Genomic DNA, 26,177 nt, shown 5'->3' with positions numbered 1-26,177 from the left:
TGTTTACCTTATAAAAAATATATATACAGTGAATTATATAGAATTTTGGTGTTACCGTTAAGTTTGATGTTGCTGTTAAACTCCTTTGTATTGGTTACTATTATATTTATATTGACTTTGATGACTAACGGTGTTTACATGTGAATTAGGAATACAATCATTTGACTTCGACAAAAAGAAATATATAAAATCTTTAAATGAATAAACAAAGAAAAAGAGAAGAAAAGAAAAGTATAAAAAGAGGAGGACCAAATGGAAAAGTGCAGGTTAATGGGTCCCTCCCTTATTTGGCTCACAGATTGTGGCTGTGGCTGTCTTGGCTGAGCAGAGTGCTAAGCCTCGGCTTTCAGATGCTCTTTGCTCTGCTTCCCATCTCATTTTAAAAGCTTTTCTTATTTTGGGGTTTTATTGCTTCATCTCTCACATTCACTTTCCTGAACCTCACACCTCTCTCTGTTTCTCTCTTCCCTCATATGTTGCAGCTTTGGCTTCCATCTCGCCCTCTGGATCTCTGCCGTCAAACGCTAGCTGTGTCAAAGTCTTACCATCTCCACCTTCGAAGGTAACTCGGGCTTAAATTCTCTCTTTTGTTTATTTCATCAAATAATAAATTTGGTTGCAATTGTCTGTGTAAACGATGGAATTTTGCGTGCCTGCGTTAGCAAAAATGAAAAAGGAGTTTTCCTTAACCAAGTTGGTGTGAGTGGTTCGGCACTCTCATTTCTTAAGAGAGGTCAGGGGTTCGATCCTGCTCTCATACGGAGTCACCACTTTGGCCAACACTTTACCCCTTACGGCCGACCCGGTGTGAATGGGAATTAGTCTGGGTTGTGGTTAAGGCTTAAAGGTGCCACCCATAATTGGGGCTATATGGACCACCTCATGGTTCAGACCCAAAAAAAAAAAAGAGTTTTCCTTCTCCTCAATTATTATCTGGAAAAAAGAATGTGAATTTTGTACTATAAATTTGAAATCTTTATATTCATGAGGATGGGGATATGGATTTACAAGGCTTAAACTTTTCATGTTTGATATACATATGGTGGTGGGATTTTTCAGGTGATTTCTGGTGAGCCATTGAAATAAAGTTGTTTAAAGCAAATTGGACAGACTGTAAAAGTGTACTTGTCATGTCTGATCGGGTTGCACGATCATGTCATGCTGGTGAAGGAACAAGTGAGCGAGCTTCATGTCCTTGTGAATCTGTTTGGATGGGTCATCGGATGTGCACAAGTTGTAAGTCAGAAACCAAGGCATGTGGTCATGTATCAATTCATTATGAGGATGCCCAACAAAATATTCAGGATTTTAAGAAGCATGCCTTGTTTAGAGGGTTTGGAGAAGTAACTGAACCCAAAAGAGTAAGAAAAATCAATGAGGGTTGTAGTCTGACCGAGAGTTCAAAGGAAACAAGGAAAGAGAGATGGGAAGGCCAGTCCTTTCCAATGTTCAGTCTTCCTCCAAAGACTGGTTTGGCTAAACAGAACCAGCAAAATTCTACTGTCCATTCTGGTGTACTTAGCGAGAGTAACTCACCTGCAATGCCTGCCTGGACTCTGCAAGCCACCCCACCGCTTCCGGGGCGGCAGGTGAAATATCATAATTTTCTTGAGAACAATAGCCTAGCTGTTTCTGAGCCATTTCCAGATGAATTAATGAGATCAGATTCTGAAATTGTGCCACATCAATTTAAGGGTGGGAGCACTTCTTTGCCTTCTTTCATGTGTAGAGAGGAGGAAATTAATCATTCGAACTCTCTTCCAGCACCTCGACAAAATGTCAGAAATACTAAAAATCACTCAAGTTCCACATTGTTGGCTCATGAGAAGAATATCAATGCCAATTTCATCTCTAGAAGATCAGAAGGTTCATTGTCGAGGCAGAATGATGCGGTTTTGTTACAACATGACCCCACCACAAGCAGTAAACGGAAACCAGATTTTGTTGGTAAGAATTTCTGGGAAATGCAAAATCAGTCTGGTTTTGGTTTGCTTCCAAGCAGCAGCAGTCCCCCAGAGGTGACCAAATTGGAAAATGTATATCAAGGATACTGTTCTCTGCCAAGCCTTCAGCGTTCTGTGCATAACATGGATACTATGAGAATATGTGCTACTGTCAACGTTGGGGAAGAATTATCTGGAGGTCCTCCCAAGTTTTCAAACACAATTCACCATTTTCTGTTCTCAAAAAACACCGGTGTTAACTTGTCTGAAGGAGCTCAAGTGTTTGGACAGTCAACTGTATCAAAAAAATTGAAAGGAAAAGCTTCCAGTGAGCTCCATAGTTTTTCTCCAGAGGTTCTCCCTGTTCAGCCTGGATTCAAGCTGCTACCTTACAGGAGCTCTACAGACAGTGAAGGAGAGGAAGATGTACGAGATGTCAAGGCTCCTGCGGTCGAATCATCTTCTGAAACAGATATTATGGGCATGGATGCTTTCCAGGATAACATTCTTCCTTGTATTGACACACTCTATCTCATATATTTCAGGACTCTCAACGTAGTTGAACATCATTTACACCATGTTATATGTATAGTCTATTTAGGTTTTACAGCATCATGCTTAAAATTAATATATGTTTCAGAAAGTAATTATCACTAAAGTTCATAGAGTAGCAACATATAAGAAGTTTTCTGTGTTCTGCTTTATTAGCTAATGATTCTGCTTGTTGTATCAGGTGTGGTGGCGTCATCTCCATCAGATAAGGTAACTCTTACTAATTTTGTTTTTGTGAATAATTTGTTGAATCTGTATTTGTTCACCCAAAACACCTTAAATGTTGCCTTCCAAGTAGATTGGCCTTTTAAGGATCAACTATGTTGGATTGAATCTAACATATTTAGCATAACACTGAATGGGAACCCATTTCCTTTTTCGAATTTTGCAGCATGTTGAGAGGGGCGAGAAGTCACCTACATCTCGATCAACCTTCCCTTCAGGCAGAGAAGAGATTGGAGCTAGACTTACTTCCACAAAATTATTTGACATAAATCAGGTTGCACCTTTTGCAAGTTCAGCAGAAGAAAGGGAGACAAGCACTTCAAAAACCCAGAGTTTGGATGTGGAACATCTCCTTGCCCATGCTGAGCAGCCAACAAATTCAAAATCCAGTGCAAGTCCAGAAGGACCTCAGGGACCAGAGCCAGGCAGCAGGTGGGTTAAACGTCTCAAGTTGAGTGCTTCTCAGTCTGCTCATGGTACAAAAAGCTCAAAATTGGGAGAAGCCTCTTCACATGAAAAAGTAAACAAATTTTCTAACAGGATTACAAAATGCGGTATAACTAGTTCACAACCTGCTATGGGCAGATTTCTTGGTAAAGAACAGATGGCATCAGATCAAACTGCAACTTTATTAAGAAATGGTGAGTCTTCTTCCATTGACTTGGTGGCGAAAATTCAAAATATAACACTCTCACATCCTTGGATTCAGAGGTGGTCTAATAAAATAGCATCCCAAAAGAAGTCTGAAGCAGTGGTTGTTTCTAAATCGCAACGTTTGAAAGCAACAGTAGATGAAATTCAAAAGAAGCAGTTTCCAAGCATTGCTGCTATGGCACTCATGGGAAAGGCCATGAGTGGTTTCCATCCATGTGAGTTTGCAAACAAGGGGTCATTTGTGGTTTGGAATACCAAAGGATTTTAAATAAATGTCATGCAACTCTGGAAAGAAGAGTCGGGTATACAAAGCATGGGACGATGGCATTGGCTTGACGAAGATAAAGAATGCGTTGTCCATCTATGAGAATCCATGACGAGGGCTGATTGTGGAGTTATATATTATGAATGTTGCATCGGTATGTTTCCAACTTATAATGTTGGTTTTTTCTTTTCTTTTCTTTAGAGAGTAAGTGGCCAGTAGGATTAATTAGAGGCTCTTGTTTCTCGAGTATGGCCACTACAATGGAGGATGAGAGTGGCTTGTCAACTTCTTTTACTTAATTTGGGTAATTAGAAATCAATGTCCTAGATGTGCTCCTTTTGCTTTTCCCAAAATTACTGGAAGGAATCTTCAAGGATCATATTAGTCATGCCCCCAATGTATGCATGCCTGAACAATTCTATTGTTAGTTTTTACATGTTACTATAATCTGTTGCTATTAAATACTTCAATGACTTGCTTGTGGTGAATGGTTCAATTATCATTGAAGTGGTCGGAGGAATCATAAAGGTGAATTACTCTGATGGCCACCCATTAGGCTCCGGAGCTGCTGATTCAGCTGATGATGCAAGGGAGGTCTTCCTAGAAAAGATTAAGGACAAATGATGCAGTGGATCGCTTCCATCGTTCAACTCAAGCCGCGATATCACGTCTTGATACACCACAACATCCATAGACTAAGAAGGAGAAACTGTTGACGATCTTCTGCTTCGAATTAGTAAAAAAAATTATGCGAGCAAGTTTTACAATTCCTGCGCCTTCTGATTGGCTGTCTATATGCTTTTATGCTGTTCTGGTATTTGGTTGCCCTCCCCAAGTCTTGCTTTTTGATTCTTGCTTTAAGGTTCTGTAACATATGCTGTAAATTTTCCTCCATCTTCTTTGGAGAATAGGTTGGTTGTTTAAGAGATCAACGAATTTCGAGTTTTGTAAGGCATGATGGAGACAAGTTTTGTTGATCCATTTGATCAGATGTAGACAACAAACAAAGACATGCCATCCAAACATTTTTCAAACTCCTTTAAGTTCTTGTTCTTCAGTACTGCAGCTATTGCGAACAACAAAAGCATGCCATCTCAATATTTATCTAATTTGTTTAGCACTCGTTTTTCAGCTATAGTTCTTACAAAACTGTTTGAGCCGGTGCAGAGTTGGATCAGAATTAATAAATAAAGTTCAAAACTTCTTGCAATATAGTTTTTATTTGTATTACTTATAATCTATTAAAAAAGTAATAAGCTATTGATTTATCCATAAATTGCAACCAAAAAATCACATCCAGCAGTGGTTGGATGGGCTGATTAATTTAAGAAAAACTTGCGTAGGTTTGTTCCTATCACGTAGGAGTGATAAGTGATAAAATAGTCGAGTTAAAAGGTAACATGTGTTCAAATTCAATGAACAGTTTTTATTTCTCAGTGGTTGTGCATCAATGAATTTTTCTTGGGGGCAAGGTGAAGAAGAGCTCAAAGGAACTTTGAGGGATTTGATCAAGCAGTATGCTCTTTAAAGAAAATATCAAAGAATAATGAGTTGCTAGGACATTTTGATGGGTGGCATTTTGTTAGTATTTCTTAAACACATGCCATATTAATTAATTAAATTGTTCTACCACTCAACACTGCGATAATCTATCCCGAGTGTTTCTCGATTCTTTGAGGGCTTATAGACTTAAAAGTTTTTAATATTGTTATTTTTAGTTAAGAATCAAATACAATTGAATCTTAAGATATAAACAATCCAATAGGGTTGTAGTTTAGTGACATTACCAAAAGTTATTATAGAGTTAGTGCTGGAGAAAAGGCAAAGATTTTTATTGAGTGAGTAGAAAAGCTAAGTGAACCAACATTTAGTGCTTGTATTCTATGTCCCACGCTGTGTCCCGCTTATTCTGTTTTGTGTTATTGAGAAGGGTAAAGATGCTCATGTATATGGAGCTTTCCAGTCCAGTCCAGTCCAATCCAGTCTATAGATTATGGAATGACTGAAAACGGATTTGTCAAAACTGCTTCCATTTTATAGGAAACTCTTCAGACTTTATGCTTCCAAATTATCCTTTCAATCCAGAAAAAGAAAAAAAAGAAAGAGAAAGTCTGGATTCATGCATAATAATGTGTGGAACAGAATTTAGAATACATTCTTGCCAGTATGCCCCTTGTTTGAGCCATACAGACAATGGAAACAGCTCAGGAAAATTCTCTTATCTGCAAATTTATTCTCTTGAAAATTGGAAGTACCCATTTTCTTTGGCCTATTGGCATATGCTTGGAAGTTGGAATTGATTAGGTGATGATTTAGTGATGTGGGTCATGCCACATGCTGAACCTTTGTTTTCTTATCGAAGTAGAGCGGAACTCGCTCGAACTCTTGTCATGAGTGTGAGGGTAAACGCTCTACCACTAAAGCTATGAGTGGCCTGACTTCGTTACCTTGTCTAAGATAAAAATAAGGTTATAGAAGTAATTCTTGAAGGAAAAAAAATTGCTAAACAGGTAGCATAATTGCTTTTGCTACTAGAACTATTGATATATCAGTTTGAGGGAAATATGAACAGAGCTATAAGAATTTACATTGCACTTCTGATATAGCAATGTGCAAATACTTATAGAAACACCCCCCCTCCCCCAAAAGAAAAGAAAGGGAAAAAGAAAAGAAAACAGAAACTTCTAGATTTTACCATCCCATAATTCGCACTAGTTTACAGAGAATTCTTCGTGAAGTCGAAACTTTTGCTGCCTGGCAATGAAAGCCTCAACCTTGGAGCGAAACTCCTCATTACTCATGGAGTCTTCAGGGTACGCACTCTCTGCCAATCTCTCACCAGATTCAACCCTTTTCTTGAATTTTTCTGTCTCCGACCGCCTCAGTAAACGCCGTGAATTCTTGCAGGCCTCACGCTCTAAGTTCTCTGATTGGCTCCTTGTAAAGTTCTTGATTTCCCCAGAAATAGTATGAGCCTTCTCAGAAGCTGTGCTGTCCTCAGCTCTGCTCTGTATGGCGTGGTATTCGATCGCATCGCTGCGAATCTTCTGGTTCTTTTCGCTGTTGTGAACAAACTCATCGTAAAGATCAGCTCCTGCGCTGGAGTCTTTACCTGAAAACCTGCCGGACTTGACGAAGAGAATGATGACTATTACATTTCCAACGACGAACACGAAGCGAGGGCTGACCACGAAGCCTGATATGTCCCGGAAGTAGAAGCCAGAGTTCTTGACAGCATGAGGGAGCTGAAGAGAAAACCTGGAAAGCAGGAGCAGAACAACAAGCACCTCTATCAACCGAAAAAGGTTTGCAATCTTTCGAAGCTGGCGGTACCTCAATAAGGTGTTTGCCTTCTCAGCTTTGATGTCATAAAAATTGATTGAATTCATTTCTCTTTTTAAAAAATGGGGTTCTGAGAGAAGAAATCAATGAAAATCCTGAAAAGGGTTTTGAGGATTTTGTGTGGTTCTCACTCGAAAACGAATCGGATTTTTGTCAAGGCTTGGTAACCTACCATGTCTCTGATCAGAGCCAATATTGGTAGCACTACTATCAGAGTAGTAGATTTTGTGAGGGGTTTGATGATTGGAAGCATGAAAACAGAGGAAACAGAGTCAAATGACAATATGAGAGCTCTGTTTTAGACAGAGCAAATAGAAAGACAAAATGATTGTGTTGTTTTCTAAGGATGAGATTTTGTTGTTGTTGAACCCTTTACATGGTGCAGGCTTTCTATATATAGGACATGGAATATAGAACTTTTTTCCCTTTTGTTTTGAAATGTTTTTTTTTTCTTCTTTTTTTGGACAAATAGGACAATTCCTTTTTCTTTAGCTTATATTCCTTTCATTTTACTTTATTTCAAATTTGCAAGTTGAGGGTTTATCCAAGGCTCCATCACACTAAGGCTATCATGCCTACATGAGTCTGTGGAATATGGTATACTAGGATTAGCATATAAAAGAGCATGGACAAAAATATGCGGAATAAAAAGATAAATACATAAATATATGCAAGAAACTTTTCCTTCTGGTTTTTTTTTCTTTTTTTTTTTCTTTTTTTTTTTTTCTTTTTCTTTTTCCATTTGTTTAGAGATCTATGATATGGATCAAGATTCTACATTGATATATGGTTTCAGTTAAGGAATGGGACTCATCGTGTGAGTGGGTTCCGTCTCAATTTATGATACATAACTGTGATCTCAGTAACATTATTCTTCACTTAATTAATAGTTGTTAGATTAATGAATTATTCAGGGTGAATAAACATAACTTTTTTTGGGATAAAATTAGCTCAAGTGATTTAGAGCATTCATAATTGTATCCGAGGTATTAGGTTCGATTCCTCCTCCCCCAATATCGATTGTATAAAAAATAGAGTAGAATTTGCAGAGACTAAGTATCATTGTAAGCCCATTAGCTAAAAGAAATAAGTATCATTTAATCACTTGAGTTTTTTTTTGGTTGAGAAATTTGTTGTTGGAATTGAAAAATAAAAGATTTAAAAGAAAAGTAAGAAAAACTTTTGAAGAGTTCTAGAAATTAGACTTTCACAGTGGAACAAGATGGAGCCCTCCACTCCAGGTGGCAAACATATGGAATACAAATACATCATTGTCATCTAGATTCCCAGGCTTCAATTTCTTACTCACTAAGAATGTGCCAAGTAAGACCTACTTTCTCTTGCTTTTTTTGCTTTTTTTATTTAAATTATTTTAAAATATATATATTTTCTTTCGAAATAACTTCTTTTAATTTGCAATCACCTTTCTTCTTTAGTGGCTTTCAGTTACTTCCGTGCCTTAAGTGACCCACCAATAATTGTATACTGCCCCTCTCTTTTACTTGTGGACCAGGGGGCTACGTGGCACGTTTTGATGTTGGTTTCACACTTCCCCATCAATCCTGGAATGGACCTGAAAAATATTAATCTTAGCTCAAATGATTAAGTAAAAGAAAATTACTAATGAAAACCCAAGGGAGAGGTAGTTTTATGCAAAGTTTATCGCTTGATAAACAAGTCAAAGTTCTACATAAGCCCTACGTAGAGTAAGAAAACAACTATAATCAGTGACGGAATTAGGAATTTATCTCACTTAGGCGAATAATTGAATTAGGGTCATAACAATTCATTTTTCATAATACAATCGATTAACTAAATATTAGGATGGTGATATCAATTAGTGGTATTTTTTTTCCCGATGTTAGAAGAAGTCCAAAGTTTGAATTCCTTCTCCCGACTAATAACAAGAACATTAGTATTGATAATCAATGCATGATGAAAAATATATCTAAGTTGTTCGATATATTATGTTGTCGGACTGTCTATTTAATGCATCGATGTGAATATTTGCTGATGTGGGAAGGAATTGATAATTTGGCTATATAACATGGCAAAAGCTGCTTGACATGGTATATACCAGTTCCATAATTTGGCTAATTACATTCCTAATAACTTTGTTGAGGTATAACAAAGTAAATTCATACACAAAGAAAATCTGGAGGGCCGACTGAGTAGGTTTAACAATTCAAACAGAGAGTCTTTCTCTCATAAAAAAAGGTTTTCGTTTAGAGAAAGTAAGGATCACAAATTGTGGTTTCTAGGTATAAAATAATAAATTTAGGTAACAATTTTTATATTTATTGGAAATGCTGTGAGCATATATTTAAATTTTAGAAGAGACTATGGTGGAAAGCGACCAGACCCCGCATTAGTAGAGCAGCTGACTTTCAGGCTGTACCAAAAAAGAACTCGCTTTACTTAATGATAACAATAATCATGAATTGGTTATAGATTAAGCAAACACTTTGTTTTTGTGAGTTAATTAATCTTTGTAATTTTTTTTATTTAAAATTATAAAAAAAATATTTTGTTCTAAAAACCGATGTTTAAAAAAAAAAAAAACAACGAGGGTTGGTTCAGTTGGTAAGGTCCCTGCACTGTGTGTAGCCCCACTAGTATTCGAGTTCTGCTGCCAGCAGTTCTCATTGGTGCCTACATAAATCAATATTCGAGTCCTGTTGCCAGCAGTTCTCGTTGGTGCCTACATAAATCAATACCAGTGACTGCTGGCAGTTGGGTGCCATGCGTTGTGGGTCTGCTTTGACGCTGGTGATAAGAGTAGCCAATCTCCCCATAAACAATCTTTCATAAAAATAAAAATCATAAGTTGCTATTAAAAATTTTAAAAACTACAAATTAATTATATAAAAAAACTAGTATTTTTCTCTTAGAGAAATTAAAAATTCTAACACTTATCTTATTTTCTCTCTTTCCTTTCCCTTTGGTCTTCGGTACCTAACATTTCCATTACTTAAATCGATCATATAGCACACAATATCAAAATAAAAAAATAAAAAAAAAATATTACTTTTGTACTGTCTATCAAAAAATATATATTATATATTTTGGGTAACCACTTGGCAGACAAATTTTATTAATGATTGCGGTTTTTAACTTCAAACGGGCTAGATCTCTGGGCTCCATTTTCCCTTTAGGTTTTACATTATCCATTTTTGTGTGTGTGTTACGTGTGTGTGTGAGGAGAGAGACATAGATGCTTTTCGAATATAAAAAAAATAATGCCAAGTCCCGTAGGAAATTGGTCCTTCTATCCAATCCATATACCACAATAATTTTCGAATCAGTTTGTTGATTCAAGTAGAAGCTTTTGCTGTTATGCCCCTTTTTCCTTGCCTGTAAAGGTTTTCATTGAAGAAGAGATAAGGTTGCAAAAAAGATCAAAGCTGCCAAATTTAACTAATCATTCTTACAAAACTAAGCCCCTTTGTTAGTTGATGTAACACCCAAATTCTTCTTTTAAGATTGTTAAGTTTTTACATGTTACTTTATCGCCTTGATCGGTTGAGATTCGATCGGTTGAGATTTGATCGCTTGAAGCTGAACTGATTCACCTTAATTATCTGAGAAGTAATGTTTTCTTGTCAATCTATTTGATATGTTATATTGTTAGACTATCAAATTACCGAACACCATATATTTGATAAACGACAATAACTCGATATGTTGACAATTCTCTTTTTTTAAATTTCAAAATTACTCTTGATTGAGTATTTCATTTGCCATCAATTATTGTTTAGGCAAACACGTTGGATTCGAATGCTATCGACTTTAGATTCCACTAACTATATGGTGCGTTTTTCTTTTGTATATACATTGTTTTTTCTTGGGCAGAACTCAAAAGACGATGGGCTCTTGAGTCTTGACATGTCTGCTGGTGAGGAAACTCAATCTTTAACAACTCTCCTTTCCTTCAACATGATTATATTATATAATGAACTTAAAGCACGTTTAGTGCCAAATCATCATATAAGATGTGGAAGTTTATTATAAAATCCATCACTAACAAGCATTTGATCTTTCGTAGGGTCAAGATAAAGAAGCTGTCAAGGATTTTTTGTTTGCCTCTACCTAAAGCTTCTTTGAGGCATTTTATTAAACAATTTATCCAAAAAACAATGAGCTGTTGGAGCATTTTAATGGGAGGCATGAAGGGTAGATGAAATACTAACATCTTACAAATGACCAACGGGGTCTAGTCCAGTGGAAAATGGCTACTTGCAAACCAACGATCTTAAGTTCGAATTCCCATTGCACCTTAGCAGTGCGTGTGTGCAAAAACTCCCTCTCCAATATCGCTTGTTTCAAAAGAAAAAAAGAACATATTACAAATGATATACAATATGCAAATAATAAACAAGTTTGGATCGAACCTAAGTAGACCGGGTCTCATCGGGTTCATATATATATCGGGCTTAGGTTTGGAAACCCCAAGTACAACCCACTAAAACTTTAGGCTGCGTGGGATCAAGTTTTGGCCCGTTGGTCCAGGCAGACTTGATTTCCGCCTTTAGACAACTTGCCAAATAATTATCCCTAATACAAACTGACACTTCAAAAGATCAAATTTTGCTGAACTAAATTTTGGCATCAATACCAAGCCCCATTAGCAGTGGCGGAATTAGAATTTCATGTGTGAGGGAGTTTTTTTTATAAAATATAAATAATAAAAAATTTGAACTCACAATACATACCAAAACATCTTATATATCACCTATATAAAAAATCAAATGGCATATTCATTACAACAGTCCTGTTCTCTTGGACCCCTATGATCCAAGAGTCCACCCACCCTTGAATTTAATCTAAAGACTAAAAAAAACTAGTTTAAAAAAATTTGTTTTGTTTTATTTTTTACTTCATGACATATTAATTTAATTTAAACAAAAAAATTGTTTTGTTTTACTTTTATACCTAAAGCAAATTAGGGAGCTTTCATTTTAAGACACTATATAGTTTACTAATTTGGAAAATAGGAATATAATTTTACCTAATTAGCATAAAGCCAAAGACCAAAAAGTAGTACCTAATTTTACAATAATATAATTAAAAAACATCAAAATTACACAAAATGCTACTCCTTCTAAATCAAGCACACTATGCCAAACGTCAACCTCTGGCAATCCCCTTCTGGCAGGCCCCATTGCCCCCCTCCCATCGCCGGCCTACTGTTGCCGGCCAGCTACCACCGACGCCAGCTTTCAGCCAGCCACAACCATCGAATTCCAACCATCCACCGACATACCTCACCGTCTTTCAGCCAGCCACCACCGAACCTCACCGACTTTTGGCCTAGGACCCAGCCCAGGCAGGAGAGGGCCTAGGCCATGCGAGGACATTCCAACGCGCAACAGCAAGCTTGGGCAAGGTGTGGAGCCCACCAACTCGGGCAAGCCCACAAGGAGAAATGGCCCGATTTGCTTCCTCCAGGCAGCTTACGTCATCGCCATTTGAATTTTTTTTTAAAAAAGTGAATAGAATTTGCCATTTGCCATGACAATGGGTGCAAACACAACAAGCCTTCTGTCACTATTCAATGGAATAGTAACAACCCTTCCCTTGCCCTTACTCTTTGCCATAACAAATGAATGGAAGTGCTCTTACATGATTTGAAAAATCCTCTAAAATTTTCTACAACTTGGAAGCTTTAGGAAGTAAACACCCCTCCCCCTCGTATTGATGAAATTTACAATTTGAACCACAGTGGGAATGAAATGAAGGGACCTACTTGAAGGGCGAAGGACAAAAATGACAAATGGAGGGACAAAAGTGCCAATTAAGTCGAACTTAGTGGCAATTCAGTCAAACTAAGTGCCAATTCAGTCTGAGATCTCAGCTACTTGATAATCTCATCTCACTCTCACCCTCACCTTTGTTTGAAGCTCTCATTTCATTTTCACTCACCAATGCTTCCTGTTTCTGTGTTAGCTGATCGTTTTGATTTTCCATTGGGTCAGTCTTTTGAAATCAATCTGCAATTTCCAACTGGACTTTTCTGGGTTTTCAAGGAACCCTAGATCCAGCTTCAAATTGCTTACATGTGCTGGTTAAACCCATAATTTAACTGGAAGCAAGGTGGGCAGAGGCTTCTAACAAAGGTGCGTGCTTTATGGTTTTTGGTTACAGCTTCTAGTTCTTGGGCATTTTTTTCTTTTCAATTTAATTTGTTTGGGGTTTTTTTAAAATCTGATTGGAGATTTGTTCAATATTTTTAACTGGGTTCTGAATTAAACCACAAAAATAGCAGATAACAGAGATGCAGAAGTTTCAAATCAGATTAAAATTGCTATTTGACTGGTATTTGATGTGAATTTGATGCTTGGATCTGTGGTGTTTGATTCATATATGTTATACCTTTTGATTCACTGACTTGTGTTGTTTCCCTGAGAAATTTCATTGTTTTTAAAGACCTTATAATCTTTGTATTGCAAAACAGTCAATTGCTTCATGTTTTTTGCCTTATTAATACCATAGCTGCTAGCATTACCTGCATTTAGAATATTTTGTGGTCAAATGCCATATCTTTATTGTTCCAGTACTCCTTCCACCATCTCTTCAAAAACTTTTCAGTTCAGTTTTCAATATTCTCTTTCTCTCCCTGTGCAGATGCATGTTTCTCTTCTTTTTGGTTTGCTGAGATGCATGACCGTCCAACCATCTTAGCTATTGCTGGAAGAGTATACTTAAGTGTTATAATACCCAGGAGTTAATCAATCGAACATTATGTATTGATTAAGCTTGAACAAGTCTTAGTTCTATAATTTTGAAAAACAATGTGCACTATGTAGGAGAGATCTGTGACTGATCGCAAAACAAGAGCTGCTATCTTCAGGTTTTTGTCCAACCCCAAACACTTTGTATCTTCGTTGATGATAGGAATGTGCAGGGCAAAAGGATGTTGTAAAAGAACAAATATTGGATGTAAGGCGCCATACTGTCCAGTAATCCAAATCCAAATTCACTGATTACAATGGAAATTTTTCCATAAAAATATGGAGATAGATGAAGCGAAAAATAATCATAAATAGAGGGCAGTGGCCATTTCCTTCCAAAGTGGAACATATGTGTGTTTTCTCTATTTTATTAGATCCTTAGTTCCCACACATTCCTATTATCAACAAGGATACGAAATGCAATGGGATTGGACGAAAAATCGAAGATAGCAACTCCTGGTTTATGATCCATCATAGATGTCTCTTATATGGTGGACATTATTTTTCACATTTATATAATTATGACCTTTTCCAGTTTAGTCAATATATTTCCTTTGAGGGGTTGCTCCTATGTATTATTGAACTTAAAAGTATATAAAATTGTGCGAGGATTAATGGCGTATAATTCTATTGGATGCTTACATTCAGGTAAGACCTATATGATTTGTTAAATTAAGTTTGAAAGCATTTTATTTCGGATTAGGTCCATCTAGTGATTTGTATGCATAAGTTTATGGGCTGACAGCATATTTCTTTCAAGATATCGTTGATGCCCTTGCATTTTTCCAAAAATTATGCAGAGTGACTGTTACATCTTCTTAAAATTTTAAATTTTTCCAAAATTTAGCTATGCCCCTTGGATTATAGGTCGTATTTCATTTTTTCTCGATTATTAATGTGGTTTTTCAGATCCCCCAAAGTTTCATAAAGTATTAATGCCTCTGCTACCGTCAATGTCTGTCAATATTTCTGTTGAAAATCATCAAGTGCATGTGGCTTGAGTTTTCGGTTTATTTTCGTGACTCTATTTCTCTCTTCCTCCTCCCCTTCTCTTTCTCTGAAATTCTCTCTCTTCTCTAACCTTCTTGCTCTCTCTAAAGTTCTAAACTAACAATCTCTTTCTTTTGCTTTTCTCTTCATAATTTAGATCTCTTTCCTTTGCTTTTCTTTTGTGTATCATGGCCGATGGGTTTGAGTGTTATAGTTTTTCTCCCAATTTTTCTATTGGCCCAAGGATTTCCATGCCTTTGGACGTAATTGCCAAGGAGAAACAGAACAATTTAACATAGAAGGGCCGGATTCTCTAGATTCACTAGAAGAGTCTCCCTAATCAAATAAGCATCCTTTTATTTTCTTTGTTAGAAGTTTTCTCTTTAAAGTTTTGTTTGGAGTAGATTTCTCTCTTTTTCTCCAAACTGATTGCTACTAGAAAGTCTTAGACAGTGATGTTCAAGGAGAAAAAACGGAAAATCAAGGTTCTCTAAACTAGACGTAGCTATTCGTCACAACCATGAGGGAGAAAGGGGGAAACAAATTCACTCTAGGACTAGTATACTGCATGATAATTACATTATAAATATCATGAACTGGTCATTGGGTGCTTATAAATTAGTAAGGCATTCATGAACTTAACATTATTGCTGAGCAAAGAAAATTCAGGACCTTATGCACAAAAAGAGAGAGAAAGATATGTCGCATACCCAAATCACAGGTTCATTATGGTTGGATTCCGATGACAGAGCTGCTGCATAATGGTGTAGCTTCTTCTACATTGTGCTCCCCTCCCTCCCTCCTCTCCTTAAAGACCCTTTTTTTTCTGAAGGAGTAAAGGGAGAATGGGAAAAGTGAGCTCTCACTCTCACTTTTCAGATTGAAAGCAAGCTTTGTTTGTGTAAATTTGTGTTTATACTGTATTGGTGCTGGATATATTTTGGTGCCAATACAATATATCTTTTTCCTGTCTTCTTGCCTCTTGCTTGATACATATATTATGTTACCTTTTTATTGCCATTTTTCAACGATTAAACTGAAGCACACTGTATATTTGTTCGTTCAATTTGGTTTAAATAATCATTATTTCATTCAACAGTTCAATTGTTTTGGATTGGGTCATTTTTCTATTCTCTCAATAGGAGACCTAAAAAATAGACGGGGTTTAGATATGGTCTATAAACAGTGGCGGATTCATGAATTTTTCAGAGTAGGGGCAATATTTAATAGGATAACAAAATATGAAGATCAAGCACTTGGATTAAACTGTCGTACATTTTGTATATATCCAGAAAAGGTCATAGAAAACATTCGACTAGTTTAGGTTGAATAGAGAAACGTAACGTTTTGATTTGATCTGAAAGAGTCACAGATAAAGTTCGAACAACTTGGATTGATCAAGAACCTATGATGACTCGACAAAAACCATTGTGAAAATAGATTAGTGCAAGTTCCAAGGTGTGCTAATTCAAGTGACTTGTGGAGATCTTTGAACTTCTTTGAACCAAGCACGCTTATTTAAACTAAAACCTTATACCATACTTTTTTGTTGTGGATATAAGCGATATTCTATTTTAATTTGATCTAAACTATAGTGGGGGTGCATTCGAACTCGAATGTATAGTGAGGTGCACATCCGTTCTAACCAATTTGGCTAAGCCCATGTTTACATCTTAAACTTGTTAGAAGTTTGAATGAAATCCAAGACATCGCATTGAGGGGATTCGTCCTTACGAGTGGAATGTCCTTGCGGAGGCAATTTGGGCTTCACATTGAGTTCGGTCTGAACTTTAAAATATTTAATGATAAAAAGATGGGCCTTGGGCCTTAGGTACTTCTGATTTAAATTAAATTTTTATTTTTTCAGATTAATTTACTCTTCTGAAACTTTCAAAAGTCTATTTAAATTAGAAGTAGGCCTCATTCGTTTTTCACATAAAAAAGTATCAAACAAAGCATTCATTCATATTGTCCGAGAGGACAACAAACAAAGGGTAGGATTTAGAATATAAATAGTTGAATTTTAGGAGGCAGTCACCTGAAGAACTTCAAGCACCAATGAGTGAAATTACTATCGACATTAAATCAAAATATGCAAGCCTTGATTTAGAATACAAGTCAGTGAATTCAATTTCATTTCGTTTGTTAATATAATACTATTGTTATTATATTAAATTCGTTGAGTATATTTAAGTTTCTGTTAAATATATATATATATATATATATATATATATATATATATGGGGGCGGATCCGTGGCACCATATTTTTTACACAAGTTTTGACACAATTTTTGGGCCATTAGATTACTCTACTTTTAATGGTTGAGATTAAACCTAATATGACAAAATAATATTTTTCTCTTTAATTAATATTTATACTTTGAGATTAAAATTCTGATATTAATTAAGAATTCATTCTCTCTCATCTCATTAATTATCTTTAATTCATTCATTCTCTTTCTTTCTTGGTAATCTCTCTTCTTTCTCACGCACACCTCTCTCTCTCTCTCTCTTTCTTGAGACCAGAAAAAACCTCCGTCTCTTTTTCTCTATCTGCAACAAGAGTCTCTCTCTCTCTCTCTCTCTCTCTCTCTCTCTCTCTCTCTCTCTCCCTCCCTCTCTTTACATAGATGATTTAGAAGATATGTTGAATGAAGCTATGCACAATCAGCTAAATTGGAGGTGGCCAGGAAACGGCTGATGGTTGGACAATGACAAAAAGGAAAAAACCCCCACACAGAACCTGATCAAATGGAACCCCCACACAGGAAAAAACCCCCACACAATGACGAAAAGGAAAAAACCCCCACTGAGAATGTAAATGAAACCACGCTTACATTCACACCAAATTACAGTCTCTTTGAACAAACATTCATCTTCTTGGGTATTGGAGAGTGGTTTTTATTAAAATTCCAAATAAAAAAAATACAAGGGCTTTTCAAAAGAGTTGAGACTCAAAAGAAGTATATACAGGCAACTAGTATGACTTATACAACATCATGCCCTCAAGGAAAGGCATCTTTTATTCATACAACACTATTCCTATCAGTTTCCCTTAATCCGTCAGTCCAGCCACCCTCCAAACTACGTAGCCACGGCCATTCACAATGTCACTAAGAAATAACAGAGAAGCAGAACAACACTGCACATTCGGACTTTGGACACAGAAAACAAGCAAAGCTCATGATTTTTACAGAATTAGGAAAACGTGAGCTTAGAATTGTCTTTCAGAGTACCAATAACACCACAACCACCACAAGAACTGAAGCACAGGAATAGAAACACAACGTAAAAAATTGAGAATTTAACAATAGGTTTCCCAGATACTAAATGACAGTTGTAGATGCATAAAAAAGGTTGTTAATTAGTAAGACCAATTATATGTGAAATGCGGTTGACTAGTGTAATGATATATCACTCAGAAATAAGATATTTCAGAGGGTTGGTGGAAAATCTTCGAGGGCAAAGAGTGCCTCAGCACCTCAGGAAGCATGTCAAGAAAATTAGTTTCAGACATAGAAGAATAGACAGGGCCGGGTGGGGTGGGCTAGCGATTGACGGGGTCAAAGAGAGAGCGGCTGTGCTGGGGATAAATCTGGGTTATACGATGGCTTTGTAGGTGTTGACTGGCCCTAGGTGTGCGATAGAGTTGCCGGAGAGGAAGGGGAGAGAGAGAGTCCCTGGGATTTCTGGTTTAGGTAGGATAGGGGTTGGAGTGGTGGTGGTGAGGGTGGCTTTGGGGATGAGAAGGGGACGGGAGAGTGAGAAAGAAGAAGCAAAGGAAGAGGAGGCGTCAATTCTCCATAGAAGAAAGAGAGAGAATGAATGAATTAAAGATAATTAATGAGATGAGAGAGAATGAATTTTTAATTAATATCAGAATTTTAATCTCAATGTATAAATATTAATTAAAGAATAATACATTAAAGAAAATAATATTAATGATTGTTTATTTAAAACATTAAAACTATTTGTTTTGTCAGATTTAATCTCAATCATTAAAAGTGAAGTAATCTATATATATATATTGTTTATATAGTCACTGATAGATTATTTTTTTCCTATAATATCAGACTTTAAGCAATGTACGAGGAGCCAGTACAAGGAACATGGCCATCTCTAGATTTTTCAAATGGTCCAATTCTTTCGCTCAAGTCCACCTTTTAGAGATCCACAATTCATTCAACCTCCCCATTGGCATCACTCAAACACTACTTTGATCAACTCCTTAGAACTCTCTTATAGAGTTAAACACTTTGCACTAAAATGGCAAAAACTCCAAACTCTATTTACTTCTTTGTTATCTTCATTTTCCTTCATTTCCCTTTGCACACACAGGTCAGTAGGTCCGGACGTCCGCTACGAAGCTTAACTGTTAAATTAATATTATATACAGGCTTAATTATTTTTAGATTATTATAAATAAATCCAATCCTAGACATGTATTTATAAAAAAAACCCACACACTATTTAAACATAGAAACACACCCAAAATCAACCCCAAAATCAACAATTGTATATTTTTTGGGTGTGTTTATAAATGGATTTTGAGTGTGTGTAATGATGGGTTTTGGGTGTGTTTATAAAGTGTTTTTGGTGTTTGAGTTTTTTTATAATTTCAGCCCCCATTTTGGGTGTTTTAGTGAAACCCCCTTATTGATATGCCCCCTGTGCTTCACCAAAAATCTCACTTTGCCTCCTATACTTCAAACTGAGTCAATATGCCCCATGTGTTTTATTTTGCGTCCCCCGTTACCTCATCTCGTTAGTTTGGTTAGTAAAATCGTTAACTTGTTGAAGTAGCATGGGTATTTTAGTAATTTTAACTATTAAAAATTCTCAAAATTTTAAAACAGTTTTAAAACATTTTAATAATAAAATAAATTAGAAAAGAGGGAAAAAATAAATCCCCCAGCACTCGAATAGCCCCCCACCACCACAACCCAACCCTTCCCCATCTTGCTACCCCGATTTCTCCTCCGCCGTAGTAATAAAAAACAAAAAAACAAAATAGAGTTCTTCAATATGAGTTTACTATTTATAAACTCCAATCACATAACCCTCATGGCTGCACAAAGAATATGTGAAAATGACAAGCATGAAATCAAATCAAACCCAGTTGAAGAAGATAAGAGAGTTCTTGCGCCTTGGGGTTTTGGCGTTCAGATAATTTGTTGGGATGGCTTCGGCTTGGGTCAGATTGGATTTGTGAGGTTGGGTGTGGATTTGGCGTGTCAGCTCAGGGTGAGTATGGTTGGGGGTTGAAAGTGGCTAGGTGGGTTGGGATTGATTGTTATTAATGGTTTGGGGTGGGTGCATCACCTGGGTGGGGATATCATATTTGAACAATGGTGGAGTGGTGGCAATAAGTTGGGGGCGGCGGGTGGCGATGGGGAAGGGTTGGGTTGTTGTGGTGGTGGGGCTATTCGGGTGCTAGGGGCTTTAATTTCTTTTTTTAAAATGAACTTTCTAATTATTAAAATATTTTATAAACAGTTTTTTAAATTTTAATTTAAAATTTGAAAATTTTTAACAGCTAAAATATCTAAAATACTAATACCACGTAAGCAAGTTAACAGTTTTATTGATCAAACTGACGAAAGGGGTAACATGGGACACAAAAATAAAGCACAGAGGGCATATTGACTTAGTTTGAAGTGTAGGGGGGTAGAGTGAGATTTTTGGTGAAGCATTGGGTGCATATCAATAATTAAGCCTTATATATATACAAAAAATTTCCTATGTGTACGTTCAGACGTTATCCCTGTTACATTAATTGTTACATTATACCATCAAAAAGTGGTATAATGAATTTTGGCAGCAACCATCTTCTTGAATCTCATGTCTGCAGGGAAAGACATCACCCTGAAGGGTTTAAGGTGACTGATGTGATTGATGGAGAATAAAAACCCACGTACATTCCAAGTTGTCCTTGTGAAAATGTAGGGATTTATTGACAACTTTTCTGCGAGATGGTCTTATGACCAATTTTCCTTGGGAGCGCAAGTCATACAAGGAAGGATCACATGGTAAAATAATCTTTTAATTTATGAAAGGATGTCCATATGTGTTTTTCAGTAACTTGAGCTGGAATATGCTTGAAAACCTTCTGGCACTTAATCAAAATTTACATGGCATGAAGATCATTTGGCCCGCAATTAATTTTTTTAAAAAAAATTGAGGATCGTCAGGGCCTGATTTTAGTATAATAAGTGTTGATGATCTCATGAGCCTGATTTTAGTATATTAAGTGTTGATGATCTCATGCAATCATTAGATTGTGCCAAATATCAGGAAATGATAAATTTGTTCACTGCAAAATCTACCCTTCGTGTCCCTGTCATGCATAAACCAACACTTTATGTCAGAATATGTGTATTAAGGTCCCACTGAGCATGCCAAAATATATACATGTTTGCCCTAAAATATCCAAGCCTCAGATATAGGCTTGAGATTGTATGAATTTGTGAGCGTGCTATTATTAGTGGTGTAAAACCCTAAAAGATTTGAATATGAATTAAGCAACTTGCGCATCAAAACACTAACTTAAATCAAACGACTGTGAATTGAATGGAAGAATCGCATAGTAAAATAATCTTTTAATTTATGAAAGGATGTCCATAAGTTTTTTTTTGAGAGATTCACTATTATACCAAATATAGGAGCCTAAATTATAAAAAACACTATATATGAAATGGACTTTAAAAACACACCCAAAGTCCATTTAGAGCATCCGCAATGATGCTCTCTATTTCTTAGCTAAAATTTAGCTAAAAATATAATAAAGTTATTTTAGGAGCTCTCTAAAAAATTTTAACTCCAACCATACTCCCTAATTTGGAGAGTCATAAATGTTATAACTCTTTTTTGATTGGTCCATCTCTATTAAAAAAATAAAATAAAATAATTAGCATGAAATAAAGGTTTGAAACACTTATTAAATAAGGCAGCATTAAATTACAGGGAGCCACTAGGAATACTTTCTCTCTCCTCAGATTTAGGAGCTCCTAGAGGACTCCCTATTTTAGGAGGTGGATAGGGAGCATGGTTGAAGTTGCATTTTTACAATTCCTCCCTAAAATTTGTCTAAGGAGGTGGTTTAGGGAGCCCATTGCGGATGCTCTTACAACATAACAAAAAGGCTTTTAACTTCTTTTAAATTACAAAACTGCCATTGATTTCTTAAAACAAACATAACCCCAAAATCTCATAAAAAGTCCAAAACACTCAATAGGGCATCAAAGTAATTTAATAATTAAAATTAAATTCAATAGGACCAACTGTCATTTTTTGAGTTATTTTTTTGTTTGTTTATAGAAATTAAATGGTGTAGGATTTATCTATATTATTAGTGCTAAGAATGAGTATCTGACTAAATAACTTGAGCTGGAATATGAGATCCATTTTTACAGATATCTTTGGAAAGATTTCCTTTGAATCTACTAGAATAAAGAGCATATCATTAATTTGGAACTGAAGGTTCATATTATAAGGATCCATGGCACTTTTGTTTCATATTATTAAGGTATATATGTAAGTCCTTTTGGAACCCTTTGTTCCAAGAATCAAGAATTGAGAATCTTTTAGCCTTCAATGAATTGTATAAGGTGTGGGCATCTTTTAGCCCCCATTGAACAAGCTTGAAAACCTTCTGGCACTTCATCAAAATTTACATGGTATGAAGATCATTGGGCCCTCAATTAATTTTTTTTTAAAGAATTGAGGATCTTCGGGGCCTCATTTGAGTATAATAAGTGTTGATGATCTCATGCACTCATCAGATTGTGCCAAATATCAGGAAATGATAAACTTGTTCACTGCAAAATCTACCCTTCGTGTCCCTGTCATGCATAAACCAACACTTTATGTCAGAATATTAGATCCCACCGAGCATGCCAAAATATATATGTTTGCTCTAAAATATCCAAGCCTCAGAAATAGGCTTGAGATTGTATGAATTTGTGAGCGTGCCATTATTAGTGGTGTAAAACCCTAATAGATTTGAATATGAATTAAGTAACTTACGCACCAAAAAACTAACTTCAATCAAACGACTGTGAATTGAACGAAAAACTAAGGATTTTGAGTAAACAACAAAAAGAATCAAATCTACAGATCTGATCAGAATTGGTACATGGCTTTCTACATCACCCGAAATATTAGATTACCACGTGGAGCGCGGAATGCTTGAATCTATATTGTTCGAGCCAATGCAATACGTTGGAGCATGCTATCGGGGGAGTCTGCTATCTGAATTCTTGCTTTTGTGTTTTGTGTTAAAACAGACCAAAATGAGCATCATATTTGGGACAGTCTTGATGTGTATACCCACGAGTTTTACTATTGGGTAATGTTTTTACAGAATATTTTTGCGACAGTCCAAAGAGTTTGATTGTAATATTTCCTGAATTATAAGCCACCACTTGTAAGTTGTAGCTCACGAGTATATGCCTCAAGATGATTAAGAGTATTTTTATGTACCACGATGTCCTATGTTCGATCTTCTCTCTCTTAATATCACTTCACTTGTATACATAAATAACCGCCATTTGAGCAGCTGAAACATATTTTCCTGCCAATGGTTTTGTTTGTATCTATACATGAACATGCGAATAGATACAAAAACATATGATACTTTTAAATACTAACCAAATGAGTCAACTTGTTTGTGAGGTCCCTACGAAATTTTTTTCAGCGATCCAAAATTTACGAGGTAGCGAAATTATTAAACACAAGAATTATTAGCTTCTTCAATCACACACTTGAGTAATTCGGCTCCTGTCAACCCCTCGCAATAGAGACTTGTATATTTTATATTTAAACTAGACACAATGATAATTAAAAGATACTACAAATTCAACCCCTGGCAATAGAGAGTTATATAGTCACTGCCCAATGACAAGTCCTACCATTTTCAAGCACGTGTACGGTCAAAAGAGGTCCAAAATGAGCCATGACTCACCTCCTGCAGTCACCTGTCAAATATATATGATGAAGTCAAACTACTAATCAACATATATATTATGTGTTTGCAGGTTTCTTAAGATTTTTAGGGACAAGCAATCATCAAACACAAATTAATGACACATTGTTATTCAGTCCCTTTCGCCTTCTTTATCTTCTAGTGTACCTTCTTGTCTAGGGCATCGAAATCTTTCCTATTGATATCATTTCAATTCCCATAGCTCCTAAAACTATCATCAAGGTAGAGCTCGAATATATGACATTCGTCCAACTACATGATTTTACATTAGGGTAATGATTTCCCCACTCCCATTTTGACCACTTACACCCTTTTTTAGTTATAAAATGGAGTGTAACTGGACAAAATTGAAGTGAGGAAATCACCACTCTTACATTAACATAATAAATTTCAGAATGTTAATCCACTGCAGTTATAATAAGTTTATATATTTCTTCCAAATATATCCAAGCAATGGTGGACCCTTGAATTTTTATAGGACTAGGTTAAATAATTTTTTTTAGAGGAGATATATTATAAGCATTTTTTTTTTCTTTCTCATGAAACAAAAATGTAAATAACATTAACTCTTTTCCAATTATTGAACCCATCAGTAATTAGTGCAGACCCACTTGTTGATTTTTTTTCAAAGACAAAGCATGGTAAGCAATATGCTTTATCTGTCGAATGAGAATACTCTAACCATGGAAATTGTGAAAACCAAGAATGTTGAAAACGACGTCTTTGTTGGCCGAACAAAGTCCTTAGATACTAAAAAAGTTTCGGTTGATAAGGCCCCAACTTGATATAAGCCCTTCGAATCTCATCGTGTTGATTGATTGGATGTTCACAAATTGGAATGCATTTCCCACGGTCCCGTTCTAAAGAAGCAATATCAAACTCTTTAGGTTGAACTACATGAGATCTAAGTTCAGAAAGTTTCTCAAGAATTGAAGTATCAACATTAGATGCAGAAGGTGTATCTTTATTATCGTTACCACTTTTTTTGAAGAATGAATAAATAGTTTTTCCTCTCTTTGCCGGTCTATTATCATAATGTAACATGATATCCTAACAAGAAATACCAGACACCAAAAATCATATATGCTAATTAATAATTCAAGTTGCAAAAATAAAACATATATCAACAATCTCCAAAAAAATTCACCCAAACCCTAAATCATAAAAACTTAACAACAACAATTAAAATTGGAAATTAAATATATAAAAAAAAAGAGAAACTTACCAAGATTGAAGAACCCACTGAAGATAGGTTGGTACAATTTTTTAGAGGAGGAGAGCTATTTACTCTAGGCTCTCAATGTTCAAATATGGCATTTTGGGTGGCTAGAAGAATTTTTGTTATATTTGCTCTCTATGGGTGTAGCCAAATATCAGTACGATTAGAATAGGTCAAGTTGGTAGAGCCTTAGCGTGAGTTCTACTTCTAATCAAATTTATATAGGTTTGGATTGATATTTATTATTTCCTATATGCTTTAGGAATGGGCTTATTTTAAATAAAGCTATTATTTACTTTACTTAAATTGGGCTATTATTAGTTTATTATATTTATATGGTGTTGTGGGCTAATATTTATTGGAGTAGGAATAAACTTAATTATATAAACTTAACTATATTTAATACTTAAAAATCTTCCCCTAGGCTGGAGCCCACTCTAGCCTAGTAATAGATCCGCCCTTGTATCCAAGTTCACGACATATCAACTATTTTGCCTACTGTCTTAACACGTGGATTAATAACACTGTGTCACGATGTGGCTCTGACGCTAAAAAATTTGTATTCCTCAGAATAACTCTCAAATAAACACTTAGGTCTAATACAACTATTATAATTGGAAAATGCTTGATATGCGATATTTGTTTTACCAATTTTTTATTCTCCATCTATGCAATACGTGTTTTGCAAATGACACAATTGCATTGAAATTGAGCATGATTTAGAACTAACTGTCACAACCATATTAGTTGAGAAAAAAGTTGAAAAAGAAAGTTGAAAACTTTATCATTATTTTTTGTTTTTTCATACAAGCTATATCGAAAGAGGTGAATCGAAACTAGAACCTGGTGCAAAATAAATATTACTTTAAGTTGCGAGACCTTTGCTGACCAATCTATAATCGAACAATCCAAAAATGTTTTGGGGAAAGTGTTCGTAAAAGTTGACGGATCCTCAGTGGCTTCAAAGGCTGGGCTGGTCTTGACATGTTGAGTATGATGTGGGGCCCACTTACCACAAACATAGGACAGCTCAGGGCCGCGTGGGCCAATTGAGGGTAACAAGCCATGGGAAGCAATGAGAACCGTCCATGAGGTTAGGTGTGGCATGCGTCCAAAACGCAGACAGGGGGGACCTGCATGATTGAAAGATCTTCTTGTTTGGACTCCGTTTCTTGGGGCCACCTCACTTATCTTCTGCTAAACATTCCAGAATAGAAAGAAGGCAATAATTGTTTAACAGTGATGCTTGGTGGGTCTGAATTTCTTGGTTGA

At 35.9% G+C, this 26,177-nt stretch overlaps 2 protein-coding genes and 1 long non-coding RNA gene across 4 annotated transcripts; 2 read left to right on the top strand and 1 right to left on the bottom strand.

The window, feature by feature from the left end:
* The first annotated feature begins 325 nt into the window (after window positions 1-325).
* On the top strand, window positions 326-4,701 carry LOC110768183 (uncharacterized). 2 transcript variants are annotated; one of them, XR_002528432.2, is made up of 5 exons: window positions 326-562; window positions 1,060-2,457; window positions 2,677-2,705; window positions 2,887-3,793; window positions 4,148-4,701. XR_002528432.2 is itself a non-coding variant. In XM_021971912.2 (4 exons), exons 2-4 carry the CDS (start codon window positions 1,131-1,133, stop codon window positions 3,640-3,642), a joined length of 2,112 nt encoding a protein of 703 aa, XP_021827604.1. In that variant the 5' UTR covers window positions 326-562; window positions 1,060-1,130; the 3' UTR covers window positions 3,643-4,027. The 2 variants fall into 2 exon arrangements, 1 of the variants encoding a protein (XP_021827604.1); XM_021971912.2 differs by lacking the exon at window positions 4,148-4,701 and having other exon boundaries at window positions 2,887-4,027.
* Window positions 4,702-6,138: 1,437 nt separating this feature from the next.
* LOC110768093 (uncharacterized) lies at window positions 6,139-7,363 on the bottom strand. The gene has a single exon (XM_021971810.2). It carries the CDS (start codon window positions 7,026-7,028, stop codon window positions 6,351-6,353), a length of 678 nt encoding a protein of 225 aa, XP_021827502.1. The 5' UTR covers window positions 7,029-7,363; the 3' UTR covers window positions 6,139-6,350.
* Window positions 7,364-12,769: 5,406 nt separating this feature from the next.
* LOC110767973 (uncharacterized) lies at window positions 12,770-14,337 on the top strand. The gene is made up of 2 exons (XR_002528395.2): window positions 12,770-13,097; window positions 13,606-14,337. It is a non-coding gene; the product is annotated as an uncharacterized LOC110767973 (long non-coding RNA).
* The last annotated feature ends 11,840 nt before the right edge of the window (window positions 14,338-26,177 follow it).

This window comes from Prunus avium, chromosome 8 (assembly GCF_965620075.1).
Source record: "Prunus avium chromosome 8, drPruAviu1.hap1.1, whole genome shotgun sequence".
Taxonomy (NCBI): Eukaryota; Viridiplantae; Streptophyta; class Magnoliopsida; order Rosales; family Rosaceae; genus Prunus; species Prunus avium.
Note: the sequence above shows the minus strand (reverse complement) of the source record. Positions and strands in the feature narration are given on the sequence as shown.